At 40.0% G+C, this 15,495-nt stretch overlaps 1 protein-coding gene across 1 annotated transcript in view; it reads left to right on the top strand.

Moving 5' to 3' along the window:
- GUCY2C (guanylate cyclase 2C) overlaps positions 1–15,495 on the top strand; it is a 44,156-nt gene that overhangs the window by 13,264 nt on the left and 15,397 nt on the right. Inside the window, exons 9-17 of the mRNA XM_053978232.1 lie at positions 727–812; positions 1,230–1,341; positions 4,741–4,822; positions 7,093–7,198; positions 7,741–7,803; positions 8,375–8,446; positions 9,392–9,496; positions 10,648–10,734; positions 14,832–14,964. Of these exons, the coding sequence (XP_053834207.1) occupies positions 727–812; positions 1,230–1,341; positions 4,741–4,822; positions 7,093–7,198; positions 7,741–7,803; positions 8,375–8,446; positions 9,392–9,496; positions 10,648–10,734; positions 14,832–14,964 (846 nt within the window). The remainder of the gene's footprint in view (positions 1–726; positions 813–1,229; positions 1,342–4,740; positions 4,823–7,092; positions 7,199–7,740; positions 7,804–8,374; positions 8,447–9,391; positions 9,497–10,647; positions 10,735–14,831; positions 14,965–15,495) is intronic.

Genomic DNA, 15,495 nt, shown 5'->3' with positions numbered 1-15,495 from the left:
AAACAAGTCATCATCAACAACAGCAAACGGACAATCTGAAATGATCAAAAAATCCTCTTATAAAAAAGGGGGAAAATGAAGGTGACACTTTTCGGAGTGGTGCATACTGGCTAAGCTTGTGCTCATGTTGAGGCAACTGATTTCATGGAAGCAAAGTCAAGCTGTGCTGAGGGATTTGGGAAGTTTCACCTTAAAATCCTTGTAATGTGCTACACAGGCAATTTCTCAATGTGCACGTTTGCTGACATACAGAGAGAGGAGGCTAAAGGCAAAAAGAACATGGTTAAAACATTATTATTAGAGCTTTCAAAAGAATAAAGGGAGTGAAAGTATCCTTGTATTTCCTTTACTGCTGATATATTCAGACTGCAGGTGGAAACAGACTATTTTGCTTCTCACTTCCAAAATGGTCTCTTCAAGGGAGGTGACTCTGACATTCTTGGTATGCTGAAGAAATCTGACAAATATATTTTGTTGTAGCTAGAGGGAGACTTTCCTCTTCAGTGCTGTCAGTTCAACACTTTTTATTGGACTTTGTAGAGAAAGTGTAGTGCGGTATTAAAAGAAAAGTTAAGAGCACCACACTGAGCTGATACATATCTAGCATATACATGAAGAAGAAAAGTATCCTAAGTATCAGAAATCCTTTTATTTATCCAATCCTTCCTGCCCCATATTTGTGTTTCTGAAAATGCAAGCCCTCTAACTAATTCCTTGTGTCTGCAGGTGTAGTGGGTCCTGTGACTCTAGATGAATTTGGAGACATTGATACCAATCTGACCGTGCTGTATACATCACAGGCTGCAAATTATGTACGTATGTGCAGGGTGCAACTGTTCAACCTTATATATGAAAGGAGAAACAGAATGCCCTGTACTATTGCATAAGAATGATGAAAATAACTGCAGCAGGAGTGGTGGAGTGCCAAGGCATTCCGTGAGTGCCAGAAGTCATGTGAGGTGTGCTGGAGACTGACAGGATTGATGTAATCTGGTGATTCAGTAAGTGAAGTGCAGCTGGTATTTTGTGGGATTGGTAAATTTATTTTCAGAGAGAGGGAAGGAATGAGAAAGAATATAGCAGCCAAACATATGGCTACACTGAGAAATGCACCACTGTAGCAGGAAAATTAGAGTTTGGGCAGTACATTTATTAAGGGTAGTCTGAAGCAAGGGACAAAAGAGAGAACACAGTTGCTGACTGCATTTCTTCCCTCCTCCCATCCGTAGTTCAAACCTCTTCTGTATTTCAACACTCAAAGCAATGACACATGCGAGGCGACTAACAGTCCGGATTTTATTTGGAAGAACCACAAGCTGCCCAGTGATACTCCAGGCACTGGTGAGACACCCATTAAGCCTACCACCTGCCTCTTTGATGAAAAGTCACACAGTCCTGAGATCCACCTGCTGTGTGATCCAGCATGCTACCTTCACACTGCCCCCAGCCAGTGATGCTAGGAGCTGGGTGCAGAACAGCATCTTTCCTTCTCCTGCCTCATCCCCTCCATGTTCTCTGCCTCCAGTCCAGTTCAAAACCTTTATTTCTGTTTTGGTGCTGATACTAAGTCTCTTGAAAACTCAGTACTGTGCCAGTGATTATGAGGAATACCATGGGGTATTTCAGAAGAAGTCACCCCCAAATTAAAAATCTTCACTAGAAGATGGTAGTGGTGTGAACTGCTTGAAAGGCTGTTCAGGAAAGGCTGCAGAATTAAGGTTATGATGAGTTATTATCTGACTCTGCATTTCTGTATCTGATGGAGCATGGTGGCTTCTGTTTGCCACTTTATCATTGTTGTAGGGAACTGGGGAAAGGACACAGCACTGTGCAGATTCAGGGGGCTCTGAGAAGAGCTGACTCTTTGAAGAAAGACCATGGGAAACTAGGTTATGGCTCTATTTACACCCAAACTTTAAATCCAAAATATCAGAAATCACCACCTTCTTTCCTTTTGAGTTTTTGGTGACTCCTGGATAGAATAGATGAAGTCCCTTGTTATTCAGCATAGCAGAGTACAGCCTTGGCAGTCTGATCAGACTGAGATTGTTTCCCCCTTTAAGACTGCTGCCACATGGTGATTGGCAGTGGAAGGGCATATACTTCAGGGTATGATATGCAGAATAAAAATTATTGCAGTGGCAGTAATTGCAAGGGTTAGTGCACAGTGGTTTAGTGTTCACCTGAGTCATTCCATCAGTGAGAATCCAGAGATGCTGCTGTTAAAAGTCTCTGCTAAAGGTGTCCCATTAATTTGCTGTATTGCTTGCCTCCATTATGGAAGAGGCAAAGCATAACTGGAGAGATAAACACCTTCTGCTAACTAAGAGTCCATTCACAGTAAGGTGGTAAAATTTAAACATTTTTATTCCTCAGTAAAGTAAATCAGATGCCCTCAAATGAGGCTTTATCCCTCATAAGAGAGGCAGGAGTAGTGGTTTATTGCCAGGGACCCATGGGAGTTACCAGGAGGAGGGAGGCAGCAACTTTGATGAGACTCAAGTTAGTTCTGAGAAGAGCAGAGGGATTTCAGTGGAGATTTCATTTTTCATCTCTGGTCAAATCTCTGGTCTCCCTTGGTATGACCATGAGGAGTGCTGTCCGTGCAGAGACAGCAACACTGCACACATGAGCCACCAGGTCTCCCTGTACCAGCACCACGAGCTTTGTGCTTTCTGGCTCCTGTCTTGATGTTGTTCCAGTCCCATTCTCATCCATCCCTTGGGCCCCATAACATGCTGTGTTGTTAATGGATCTGAAATATCCTCCAAATATTCCCTTCAGTATGTCCTTGTTTGAAGCTGCTGCACAAGGGGGGAAAAAGAATTCCAAAAAGCCAATGTCTACAAATGTCAGTAGCTTAACATCTAGTGCTTAACTGAAGCCTCACACTGTGGCCAAGCCATACTAAACTAAAGTGAAACTGCCACCCAAAGGCACTTGATTATTTTGTTTTCACATTAAAAAAAAACAAAAACAAAAACAAAAAACCCAAAAAACAAACAAAACAAAAAAACCCCTTCCTTCATTGTGATTCTAAATAAATATATCCCCCCAAAAAGGAGAATGGTCAAAGTTTAAGTAATCACTGCGCCTTGCTAAAGCCAGTCAAAACCTTCCGTCCTGGAATATCTTTTTTCCTCCAGGTAGGTGAGCAGCACAGACAACCAGAAAGCCCTGCTTCTTCCTAAGCTATAACTGAGAACAGCTGACCCAGTTCTGCTGCCTACCTTCCTTCTAGTATTCCGTGAAAAAAACGGGGCCTCATCCATATTTTCCCCTTATTCAGAAAGTTTTAACCCTCATTCTAAACATGGATAAGATCATTCTTCAGTAGATAAACGTTTTTGCTTCCAGAGGAGCAGTCAATATGTCTCATTCTGCCTGTTGTAAAACTAAGAGCCAGAAGGTGGCAACAGATCCTCAGGAAAGGGAAATTATGGTTCCGCAGCACTTCCATAGAAAATTGTAATCTGTTTCTTGAAGCTGCATGCCACAATTCACAAACCTGAAGTTTCAGACAATTTTCATGCAAAATGTCTTTGCCCATTCTCATTTATCTCTCATTTTATAGTGCTGACTTAACTTGTGGAGGAGAGCGATAGTATTGATGGTTTTCATCAGAGAGCATCAGACCAATACTAAATTACCGTGAGGCCCTTAGACATACTGAAAGAGGCCCATGTGAACATACTGAAAGAAGGTGGGGAGATGTGATACCCAGAACGAAAAAAATCAAAGCAGAAATCTGGGTCCAAAATCCAGAGAATTTCATAAACTGAATCCTATGTCAGATGTAGGCACAAAAATTGGTATGTTGAAAATCCCTCCTCAATTGTGGCTTGGTTCTGAAGGCAGCTAGTATGTGTAAATTTGATTTTTATTTATTTGCTAATTTTTACAGTTGATAATTTTTTCTGTTTTTTCTGTTTTTGGACACATACAGAAGTATATTAGCCTCAGTAAGGCTGAATATTTCAGCTCTTTTACTGTCCTTAATCAACATGGCAATCTGCAAAACTGGATTGTCCTCAGCCTTTTTTGCTTGAGACACTTGCTCAGTAAAGCAGGTTCACTCTAGACATGTGACCACCAGCTGAAGCTCTGTGATAATGGCCTGTTATTCTTCAAAGGAAGTTGGGGGCTGCCAACTTTCCTTCCCAGTACCCCCGAGCTCCAAGAACAGACATGAGAGAGGCTTCAGTTTGCTCTTCCACAGTAAGACAATCAACATTAAAACCTTAGTCAGTTCCCAGCCTTGTTCATCCTGTCTACCTGCTCAGGGTTAGAACCCTTGTGTGCTCTGTGGTTTTTGGGTCTAAGTCCTCAGATGCCTGAACAACATGATTTTCAAACTGTTTGGCTCCTGGCAGCTTCCAAGGATACTTTACTGGCTTTGTGCTGCCACCAGATTAATTTCCCTCTACAACATATTAATTTCCTACTGAAGAGTACAGTCCACACAGTAGCACCATTGCCTGGGTGTCCCCACAGACTGCCCATGCCTCAGGTGGGGATGTAAGACTGCACTCCTCTGGGTCATGCTTCATCCCACATTGAAAGAGGCAAATGTCAATTCCAAGGCAGTGCTGGACTTTACCAAAGCCTCTCAAGCTGGATGTGACCAAAAAGTATCCTTGGTCAGCTACTGTGATTTGTACATACGTGTGAGGGTAATTTCTCAAATACAATATTGTTTTCCATGAAATTGTTTATCTTTCATTTTTTTCTTTTCTGCAGGCCCACACATCTTGACTATTGCTGTCTTTACACTCACGGGAATTGTGATTCTAGTTCTGATCATCTCTTTGCTGATTCTAAGGTACCAACCCCTCTGGCTTTCTGTTTGTTTGTCCTTGAAGAGTTTTCCCACTAGGACAATGCCTTTGATCTCTCCTTGAAGAGCCACTCATTAGCTTACCTTACAGACCTGTATGGTTGTCCCTAGTGTGAACTCTGGTATTTGCTAAGTAGAGCTTGCATCCATGGTGTTGTTATGACAGGTTAATAATTAAGGGTGAAGATGCAGCAAGGCTCAGTGTTCTTGTATCTGCTAAAAAGCTCTGATTCCTATACATATACAGAAATAGAAGTCTCAGACCAATCTTCAGAATTTTTCCACTTTACATCTTTGGCTTTCTTGGGATTCACTTGCATTTCTTTAATGTACTGGTGACATAAAAGTTCGATCTAGAAGGTGGTATTTCTCTTGAGACACTGTAGGAGTCAAATACCATGAGGTTTTGGTGTTTTCATTGCATGGATCCATTCCTTCAACTCAGTCCAACATCCTGCATAAATTTTTTTCTAACAGCTTGGAATTTCATGCAGCATTTCAAGTCCAGCTTTATCATTATGGAAAAAGCAGAAATAGAAATCATTGATGCTTCCTTTTGATGGAAGAAATCTCACTGCAGTTCCAAAGCATAGGATTTTCTTTAATCTTAAAAAAAATCTTACCTGGGCCTCTGTTTTCAGTCTATATCTTTGTTATATATCAGAGAACTTCAGAAAAAGCAAGAAAATCGGAACTTAAGAAAAGTTTATTAGAAACAGGTGCTACTCAGGCTCTCTTATTTTGAGTAGACCAATCTGCCTTGCTAACTAAAACAAGGGAAAAATCAAAGATAAAGATACACAACTCTTACACGTCCAATAGTACTCAAGATATGTAGGAGCTAATCAGTCACATCTAAGCACTAAAATATAAACACACAGTGAAGTTTGCAATGCCTATGAAAATTAATAAACAAATATATGGACTTGTAAAAAATTCTTCTATACTTCTCCATATTTGCAGATGCATAAAATCTAAAGATTCTGTTTAGATTATTAGATTATTATTGTATACATATCATTGTGATATTCCCAAGCATCAAATACAGAAGAGATTTCTGAGTATTTTTTAGAATAAAACTTGCACTTTCAGTATCAAAATAATAGTAAACTTCTCAAATATAGTTGCTACCAAAGATTGTCCCCTAACAAGCAAAGAAGAGAAATTCCTACGAAAATCAACAAAATGCCTCTATTTGTTCTTTATCTCCTATGTTTCTTGGACACTTGAACTATTCCACAGCTACCTGTGAAGTTCTGACTGAAAAATAGAAAGTCCAAGTCATGAAAAACATGTAACTAAATATTGGACCTAGTAGATTTTAATTCAGTTTGATATGTTCTTAATCACCAGCTGATACCAGTTTGAACTGTAGTGCATCCTAATGACACGCAGACACACCTTACAAGGTGGAACAGAGAAAAACAGTTCTTACTGCAATTGTTGATCTTCCTTTTCTTATGCAAATATATGCTAAAAATGTAGTGAACAAGGGAATATTTGTGTTATTAGTCAGTAGTTCTGCCATTTGGAGCATTTGCCAGCAGTTATCAGTGTGTTAGGATTCTCCTGCAAACTCTCCAGTCAATCCTGTGGAGTTTTTTAGTAGAGGAAGGACTTGCACAAGTAAGGAGATAATTTGATGAGCACTAGCTGTCTTGTAGCTTTTCTCTAAGACAGTGCTTGCTCTGAATTTTTGCAGGGTAGACAGCAGTTTCTTTCTCCTGTTTCCAAGGACTCTTCCCTCATTTTTATAAAATGTGCAGAATACAAGGCACACCCACAAAAAGGCACCTCATCGCTTAGCACCTCCTCTCCTGGCACTGTATTCACAGCAGTTCTTACTATCCACCGTTGACAGCAGGACTTCCTTTGGCTTGCATTTGTTTGTGGGACCTCTCTTCCAAGTACATTTAATAACATGGAGGAGAAAACGATATAAAATCCAGATGGTCCTTTATGCTTTAAATTCTTCTGACCACCCCTGAGACTCTGGCAATTGCCTAGCAGTTGTTCTGCTAAATCTTTTCTGTTCTGCTACAGAATAAATTAGCATTTAGGCTTTCCCAAAGCTAGGAGAATTAAAGAGTATCCTCAAACTGGAAAACTGGATGAGAGCCACAGGGCTTGTGCTCAAGTCTCATCAACCTGTCACACCATCCTTGTGTGACACTAGAGGCTTCCCTGTCCTAATCTCCTGCTGTGGGTTTCGGTTTACTGGGAGGATATCCCAAAGGACATCTCTTGTTCTTCAGGAAGTACAGGAGAGATAATGAGCGCCGGTGGAAAAAATGGTCCCATATACCACCTGAGGAAATCTTGCCTCTAGAGACCAGTGAGACAAGTTACGTTAGTCTGAAGGTAAGAGAAGCACAGTGTCCAAAGCTGGATCTTGGATTCTGTCTCCTAAAGACAATCAATGCTAGGGTTTTGACATGTTCTGACTACAGCACCTTATGGCTCTGGTAGGACTAGGACCTGTTAATTATTTTTTTTCCTTTGTTGTTGTTGTTGTTTTTGGTTTTGGTTTTTTGTTTAACCCACACTTCTGTATTGAAGAAAGAGAGATTATTCCCCATCTATTGCTCCCTAATAGAGTACACCTGTTCCCATCAGTAAAGCTCATTTTATGATGGGGGAATGGGCTGGGTATTGACTTGCAGTCTCTGTTACAAATTATTTCCCCGTGCTTTGTTATGCCTCTGTAATAGCATGAAAACAGCAGGTGGAGGGCCTGGGAGTGGCATGGATATCCCACAATTTCTGCGGCATGTAGTGACCCTCCCTAGAGAGAGAGGCTTACGCTTCTCTGTGTAGCACACACAGACATTACTAATCTCTCTGGACCTGTCAAGTGAGGAGTAGGTGATAATTGCAAGTTAATTATTCTTCTTTGTTCTCAGATTGATGAAGATAAGAGACGTGACACCACCCAGAGACTGCGCCAGGGCAAGTATGACAAGAAGGTAACCTGACTGCAGTGTCCATGCTCCCTTCCTCACCTTTAGGAGGGCACTTTTTGGGAGGAGGTCATTCCGCCTCCCCTGACCTTGCAAAATGGTTAGTTCTTATGGAAGGAGTAAGCCATTTGTTCCCTATCAGCTGTTATGTATTTTGTTTACTGGCAGAAGGCTAAATATTGGACTCCATGAACCCCTAGCCCAGGAGTACATGTAGAAGCATAAACACAGGGACCAGAAATCTGATACATTTTGGTACTGAAGAGGTGAATAGGTTAATGGAGGACAGGCCATTTACATGGCAATTCTTGTGCATTCAGTAGAGCTATCTTCCTGATTGAGGTATATTCTTGTTGAGTTAAAATCTGCACAATTGATATATTTAAATCCTTTGAAGAAAATATAGCTCCAGTACTTACTAGCTGATTAACTGAATCTCCAACAGTGAAGCAGTAGGCAGGTGTTTCTGAAGTATTTCTTTGTATGGACATTTCTTGGAAAATGTCCAAATTTCCCAAAGATGAATTGCTGTTGTACTAAACCTATTATTTTTTCCTCACTGGTATTTTTCCTTCAGGTGGTGATCCTAAAGGATCTCAAAAACAGTGATGGTAATTTCTCAGAGAAGCAAAAAATAGAACTGAACAAGGTAACTGTTGCACGTAGGAACTGGACACAGCAGGGTGGGATGGAGTCTGTGAGTGAAGTCATTGCTTTCCACTGTCAACTCCAACAGCCATATCCTTGTGAATGTTTGTGAGGTGGACAGATAATGAGTTCCTCAAAGGATATTGCTTGATGAACTTTATCTTTGTTATGTGATCTCATCACCACTTCAGAGTCTGAACTGTGTGCCAGTCAAGCTGAGGATGAATGAAGTAATTCATGTGCTGTCATATGGCCTTACTTAATCAATTTTTATAGCTGATGCTAAAAGGCACTTCACTCTTTTGGCTCATATCATACTAATTCATCAGTAGTGGAATGTTGTAGTTAAATCTTATTATTGAATGCCAAGTGCAGCTCTTTAAATATAAGTTACTCTCTGCTGACTTCTGCATACAGACTCTTTCAACATGGGAGATTAATTTGGCTGCAGTACTGCATCTTTTTTTGAATGGTTTTCCTATTACACAACACTGCTATATTGTGAATTCAATAAACTCTAAAAATACCTCAAAGTAAACTACAGTTGTCTATTTAAATGGACAAACTCCATAATATCATGCAGCATCATTAAATTTTTATTACTTGCTCATTTACTGAATGATTCACATCATTCTGTCACTCATAATGGCTATTCTGGTCAGCTGGGAGGTTTGACAGAGAGGCAATAATAGATACTACAGTGGACTCTGGAATTAACTTGCAGTATCCAACAGCAGCCACTCCTATCTCCCTAATCCAGAAGATTCTGGAATGACAAATGTCTTCAAGTACTTCACTCAGGGCCTTAGTACACTCTGGTTTAAGGGAAACTCATACATCTTATCAGAGCCTGAGATAAAATGCCATGTCACACAAATATCCATGTCCTTTGTTTCTGTACAAAAAATGACTGCTTTTAAAAACAGATTAAATGTGTCTGCTCCAGCTCCTACAGATTGATTATTACAACCTGACCAAGTTCTACGGCACTGTGAAGATAGACACCATGATCTTTGGGGTGATTGAATACTGCGAAAGAGGTTCTCTGCGGGTAAAGAATTTTAAGGGTCTCTTTCTACCCCCAAATTATCAAATTTCAAAGTAAGAAAAGAAATCCCCATCTCTGTGTCTTTGACCCTTATGCAGCAGCCATGGATTGAGCAAGAGGTGGCAGGTTTCTGATTCTGAGTTTCCCCTGCCTTGCTTGGTCCTCTCCATCCCTGCCCAAGTTGTGCTGTGTCACTTTGATGGTTCTCAGCAGCAAGAGGATGAGGTGAGGGGGAGTCAAGGAAAGGTACAGGCCCAGGCCACAGTAACAGCCAGTATTTGTATTGTGTCCCCTATTGGAAGCATATAGGATATAACTTGTTCTTATTTTCCAGTCTGTAGCTCTTGTCTCTGCTGATGTGCTTGTGTACCACAGAGTGTGCAAGGACAGATAAAAGAATATATTTCATATAGTAAGGGAGAAAAATGGCATGATCTGCATTATAAGGGAAAACAACCCTAATTAACAAAGAAATAGTAAATTGATGCTGGCAAAAGTATGGAAAGATTTATGGTTCATTACTACCAATATTATTTCAGTGCTAATCATGAAGTGATAGTCATCAGCTCTTCTGAGGGCATATATTGTCTGCTTCTGTGATCATACAAAGACTGTCATCAGTAGCAGTGGTTTCTGGAACAAACTCACAGCAAGGCAGCAAAACAATTGTTCTCTAAGCTACTTTCTGGTAAACTGGCATACTCATGGAAGTTTACCGTTATCAATGGATGTCATTGTGGCTGAAAGAACTGTAAATGACTGGCAGGCAAAGATAAAGCAACGGTTTACTTTGAACTTGTAAGGCTAGGAGTAAATTGGTAGGAAATGGACTGTGAGCGCAAAACATGGAAAATCCTCTCCCTTCCTCTTGCACAACTTGACCACTTGTTTCTCAGCTATTTTGTGTTATTAAAAACTTGTTTTGAAAACCAAATTCACAATCTATTTTTAATTGCAGAAACCCTTCTTTTCTGTAGTCTCCACTTTTCTAGCTCTGTGTAAACTTAATATATATTTAATATTCCCTATTTTTTGAGTCAACTTCTGTTCTAGTGCATGTACTCTTTATAAAATCAAAGTTGAAAGGCATGCAATTTGTATACCCATATCTCATCTTCTGCTTTTTCCCTGAAAAACTTTTCTTCTCTTGGCAGGATGTTTTAAATGATAAAATATCCTACCCTGATGGCACGTTCATGGACTGGGAATTTAAAATCTCCGTCATGTACGATATTGCCAAGGTAAGTGGACTGCTGACAGTGCAATGTAAATCAACCTGTCCTGTCTTGCAAAACTGATCCTCTGAGGAGCACAGCTCTTAAGGTCATCTTCTTTCCTAGAGCTGTATGTCCTTCCAGTCTGTTCTCCACTGGGAACAGGTATCCAAGGCAGGAGAAGCCAGTAGCTTTCAGACTGAAGGAGGGAATAGGGGCCAGAACTGGCTTGAGACTATTTATAAATAAACAAATGAAGTATACCCCAAAGAAATGTGGCCCAAAGATCAGAGGGTTACAATCTGCTGACCAGTGGCTCCAATAAGTAGGGCTTATGCAGTCACTAGTTCTGCAAAACACACTGCTTTGTGGCCTCAGGTAAAGCTTACAGAGCAAAACTGTATTTTTTCAAATCATAGAATTATTCTAATATATATCCAGAGATAGGATCAACTTTTTCTAAACAAACTGCTTATGTACCATCCTGATTTTCTCCCTGGAGTGAGACACTCTCATTTCTCACTACAGCTATCCATTTCAAGCAGTTTGAGGGGAAAAAAATAATCTTGTACAGAAACCAAGGCTGATTTTCAGTAGTTTTCAAAATATCTTTGCTTTTTAGGTCCTTGTGGTAGGAAAAATCAATATGCACAGTAAAGGAAATTCTGTTCTTCATTAGAGACTTGTAACTGTTTAGCTAGTAGGTAAGGACCCTTTGTAATTCACTGGTGTAGTAATTCATTATACCTCTACAGATAATGTAGAGAATCCCCTCTGTCTTTTGGCTACTGCTCAGCCGCTCTCCTCTTCCTATTGGTGGTTTGCAATTGGAGGATCCTCCTACTTCCCTACATGCACCAGTTCATATCTGGTCTTCACGATGAATGATTCCATTGTGTCTGTTCTAAAGAGATATTGAAAATCTTGTGCTTTATTAAAGCCCCCTTAATCCAAATTGTCACAGTTTGTTGGCCTTGTTAATGACTTTCAAGTTCAGTTAACGTTCAGTTAGAGTTTCATTTTAAATATCAACAGAGGAGTTTCCCTTCCTCCTCAAAACCCAGGGTATTTTTTAACCCTTTGCACCTTCAGTTCACCTTCAGATGTTTCCTTAGAAAATAATGATTAGTACTGTCTCCATTTATAAGGAAAGAGAAATCCCATTCCCTCTGAAGGAAGTGACAAAATGCCCAATGACTGCATTCATACTGAGACTGCACAGCCAGTCATTTGCTGCACCATTGGTAAAGGGGACATGGCACCTGGGGATGAACTGGCACATAGCATCTGTTATGTGGAATGGCTCCTGAGCATTATTAGCTGTGTTAGTAGAGATTGTTCACAAACTCTTCATGAAAACTTGTATGTACCTAGGAATATCAGGAAAATTACTGTTGTTTGGATGATCTGACAACCTCTCCTATTCCTTGACTTGATACTATGGTGAAGCTTCTGGGACCTACACATTTCCATGTAATTCTAGTATTTCTTTTTCCAAACCATATCTTCTAAACCTCCAAGCACCCTGTCCATATTTACTTGAATGGCTTCTCTTTTTAAAGAAGTAATTTCATGGCTTCTCAACTCCAGTTCCTCTCATCTCAGTATCTATCCTTTCAAGCCCAGCTGCAGCTCTCCAGGCTATAAAAATACTTATGACCAGGTGTAGCAGTTCCTTTGCCTTTCTTTTGAGATGCTTCTCCCTTTCCACACCACCACTTTCATACACTCTGCTTTTACCATGGCCCAAACAGTCCTTGTACTATGCTCGCATGAGAAGCCGCTGCATCTATTTCTGAACAAAGGTTGGGTCACCTGTATTCCCCGGAGCAAACAGCCAAGTGATGACTATTCTTGGAACAGTCTCTAGTTCAACAGAGAAGGTGGGGTGGCCAAAGAGGAAGCCCTAAATCTTCTCTGTTTACTTCCCACCCCACCCTCCGTTTTTTCTTTCTTTTTTGCTATTGTAGCTGCCTCTTGGATTGATGGGACCACCTTGTAACAACATGGATTTGGCCATGTGAGCAAAGATTTCTGATGAAAGGTCGCTGAGAGGGAATTGCAGTAATCAAGCCTTGTAGTTATTAGTGCATACACTGTTGTTGCAATACTATTTATTAAATAAGTGACTGCTGTAGGATATTGTGCAAGGGGTTGTAATATTCTTGCATTGTGCCAGGAAAAGGTTTGTCAGTCAGAACTAAAGCTTCAGAGCTCCAGAGCAAAGGTTACAAGAATGCTCAAATATTTGGAACTGTTGTACTGAAAGTCATTATACATTTTTAAAATCACGTTGTAGGTTTTTAGTAAGTTCTGTGTTTTCAGGTAGGTGCATAGGATAGTGGGGAGGAAAGAGGAAAGTTTTATCAGGTACATTTACAAGACCTTTGCCTCCAGAAATTGTTAACAAGAAAGCCTTAGGGTAAGGAAATCTAAATTACCTTTGCCTGTCATTTGATGCTAATACTAATTGGGAATTCTGCTGCAATAATGGGAATATTTTGTGGCTAATGAAAGCAGGAGCTGGAAGAAGGTGTTGCTAGAGGAAATAGGGCCTAAAGCAGGCAAAACATCCTCGGTAGTGTCATCAGGGCTACATGCTAAAAGCTGCTTAATCAAGAAACATGTTCCTTGGGTATAGTGTGCACACAATCTCTGTAAATTTGGCATGGTCTAGATAGGTCCAGGATAACCAGTCCAACAACATTCTCCAGAGATTGCATCTTTTGCAGGCTGTTTGTGTCTCAGACATATATCTGCTCTGCCCAAAACTCAGCTGATATCTCAGTGATCTCTTGTAGCATTTGCTGATCCATTCCAAATTATTGGTAACCCAGTATTTGAAAAGAAGACCCAACATGTCATACAGTGTATCATGACCACATGAGCCGTGGTAACCCTGATGAGATTCTATCTACCAGTTATAGAAAAGGATGAGCTGTACATGTAGGAGCCTAAGTGGAAGTTCATTCAAAGAAACGAAACAGGTATGACATACATGTTCTAGTGTCCATAGGATAGAGATTGCACTTCATATACTGAGCACGAAGAAAAGAGGACGATAGGAAGAAGAACAACCAGCAGTAGGTTATAAGTAGGTGTGAGTTTAAGTAGTTCAGAAGAGTGAGATGAAACAGAATAAATAATAGCAAGAGGGTACAAATTAGCATAACTACTCCCTTCTTCAGTTGACAGCCACTTAATAATGCTCTTTTCCTGCTGTGCCTCAGTGCTAGCCCCTTCTCATGTATTGCACCGTATTTGAGTGTCTTAGACTAGATCAGATAATTTACAGGCAATGAGTAAAAAGGGGCAAAATACACACCTCTGTATGCCTCTGTGTGTTCTGAGTCAGGAGTCTGAATCCCAGGAAATAAAGATGAAACTGCATTGGCCAGGCCTCATGCTCGCTTCAAGTTTAGCTCATTGACAGCTGGCATGTATGCCGTGTACAGAGAAAACCATAAACAGTCAGGTCAGCAGAGACCTTTATGTCTGTCTAGTCTGATCCTCTGTCTGATCTAAGCCCTGTTGCATCATCTGACACTCTCTGCATTGACTGCTCTGGAGCCCTCTGCTTTGCAGTTAAGAGGATCAGCTGCAACGTTTCAAAAAAATATTTCTGGTGTATGGTGATCTTCAAAGACGATACAGACATAAAGAACAATTCCTCTCACACTTCTTGTGTCTGTTGGATGAAAGTGTAATTGGAAGCACTTCTTTGTGTGACATTCCAAGAAATCTATATTAAATTGACCAAAAACATTTATTGCAAGTGAAATTAAAACTTTTGTGGGAAGAAATACATTTCCTTAATTACTTAAGGAAATATTGTTCTAATATTGACAAAACCAAGATGCTATGTCAGATTGTTGTTAACTAAGAGTAAGAATGGCCTCCCATGACATGACCCACTCCTTCATTTTTTAATATTGACTGTTACTAAGACCTTGGAAAGTCTTCTTTGTAAAACAATATAAAAGGGAATTGTGATTTATGCATATCCATTGCAGATGAAGTCCATCTAATTACTTGCACAGATATTCACTTTCTTGTTGAGTCCAGTAACATCTGAGTGTCTCATATGTCATTGTGCTTTCTTTCTCTTTTATTCCCAACCGCAGGGGATGTCTTACCTGCACTCAAGCAAAGCTGAAGTCCATGGTCGACTCAAATCTACAAACTGTGTAGTAGACAATCGCATGGTAGTGAAGATCACTGATTTTGGCTGTAATTCAATTCTGCCTCCAAGGAAAGGTAAAAAAATGCCCAACTGGACTCTCCTTCATGGTTTCCAACCCAATGGAATTTTCTTATCTTCATAGACCAGTAGGGTCTAATTACGTCTTGTACACAGTACAAAACAATGCAACTTTGATTCATATTATAGCAGCAATTATATAATTTTAACTTCAATAGCACAATGGAAGAATTACTAGCAGGCAGTGTGAGAATGAAGGAAAGATGAATATTCAGCTTTTAGTTTAGAAACAGAGATTTCCCTGTGACTGAGATGTAAGAAACATTTTCAGTATCCAAGTCCTTCATGCAAACAGGTCTTTTCAGCAGTAGTACTACTGAAAAGAAAAAAATGAGTTAATTTACCATAAATCTTGTAATTGATTAGATACATGTGTTACCATCGTGCTCTGTGATCCATTTAAACAGTAACAGACATGACTCTGATAATCCTTGAAAAAATCCATATTGATATGCAATGACAACTCTGTTTCTTATCCTTTAGTTAGGAATCTCATAATACATGTTCAACCAGATTGAAATAATATC

The sequence above is a fragment of the Vidua macroura genome, chromosome 5, assembly GCF_024509145.1.
Source record: "Vidua macroura isolate BioBank_ID:100142 chromosome 5, ASM2450914v1, whole genome shotgun sequence".
NCBI classification, from domain to species: domain Eukaryota; kingdom Metazoa; phylum Chordata; class Aves; order Passeriformes; family Viduidae; genus Vidua; species Vidua macroura.
Note: the sequence above shows the minus strand (reverse complement) of the source record. Positions and strands in the feature narration are given on the sequence as shown.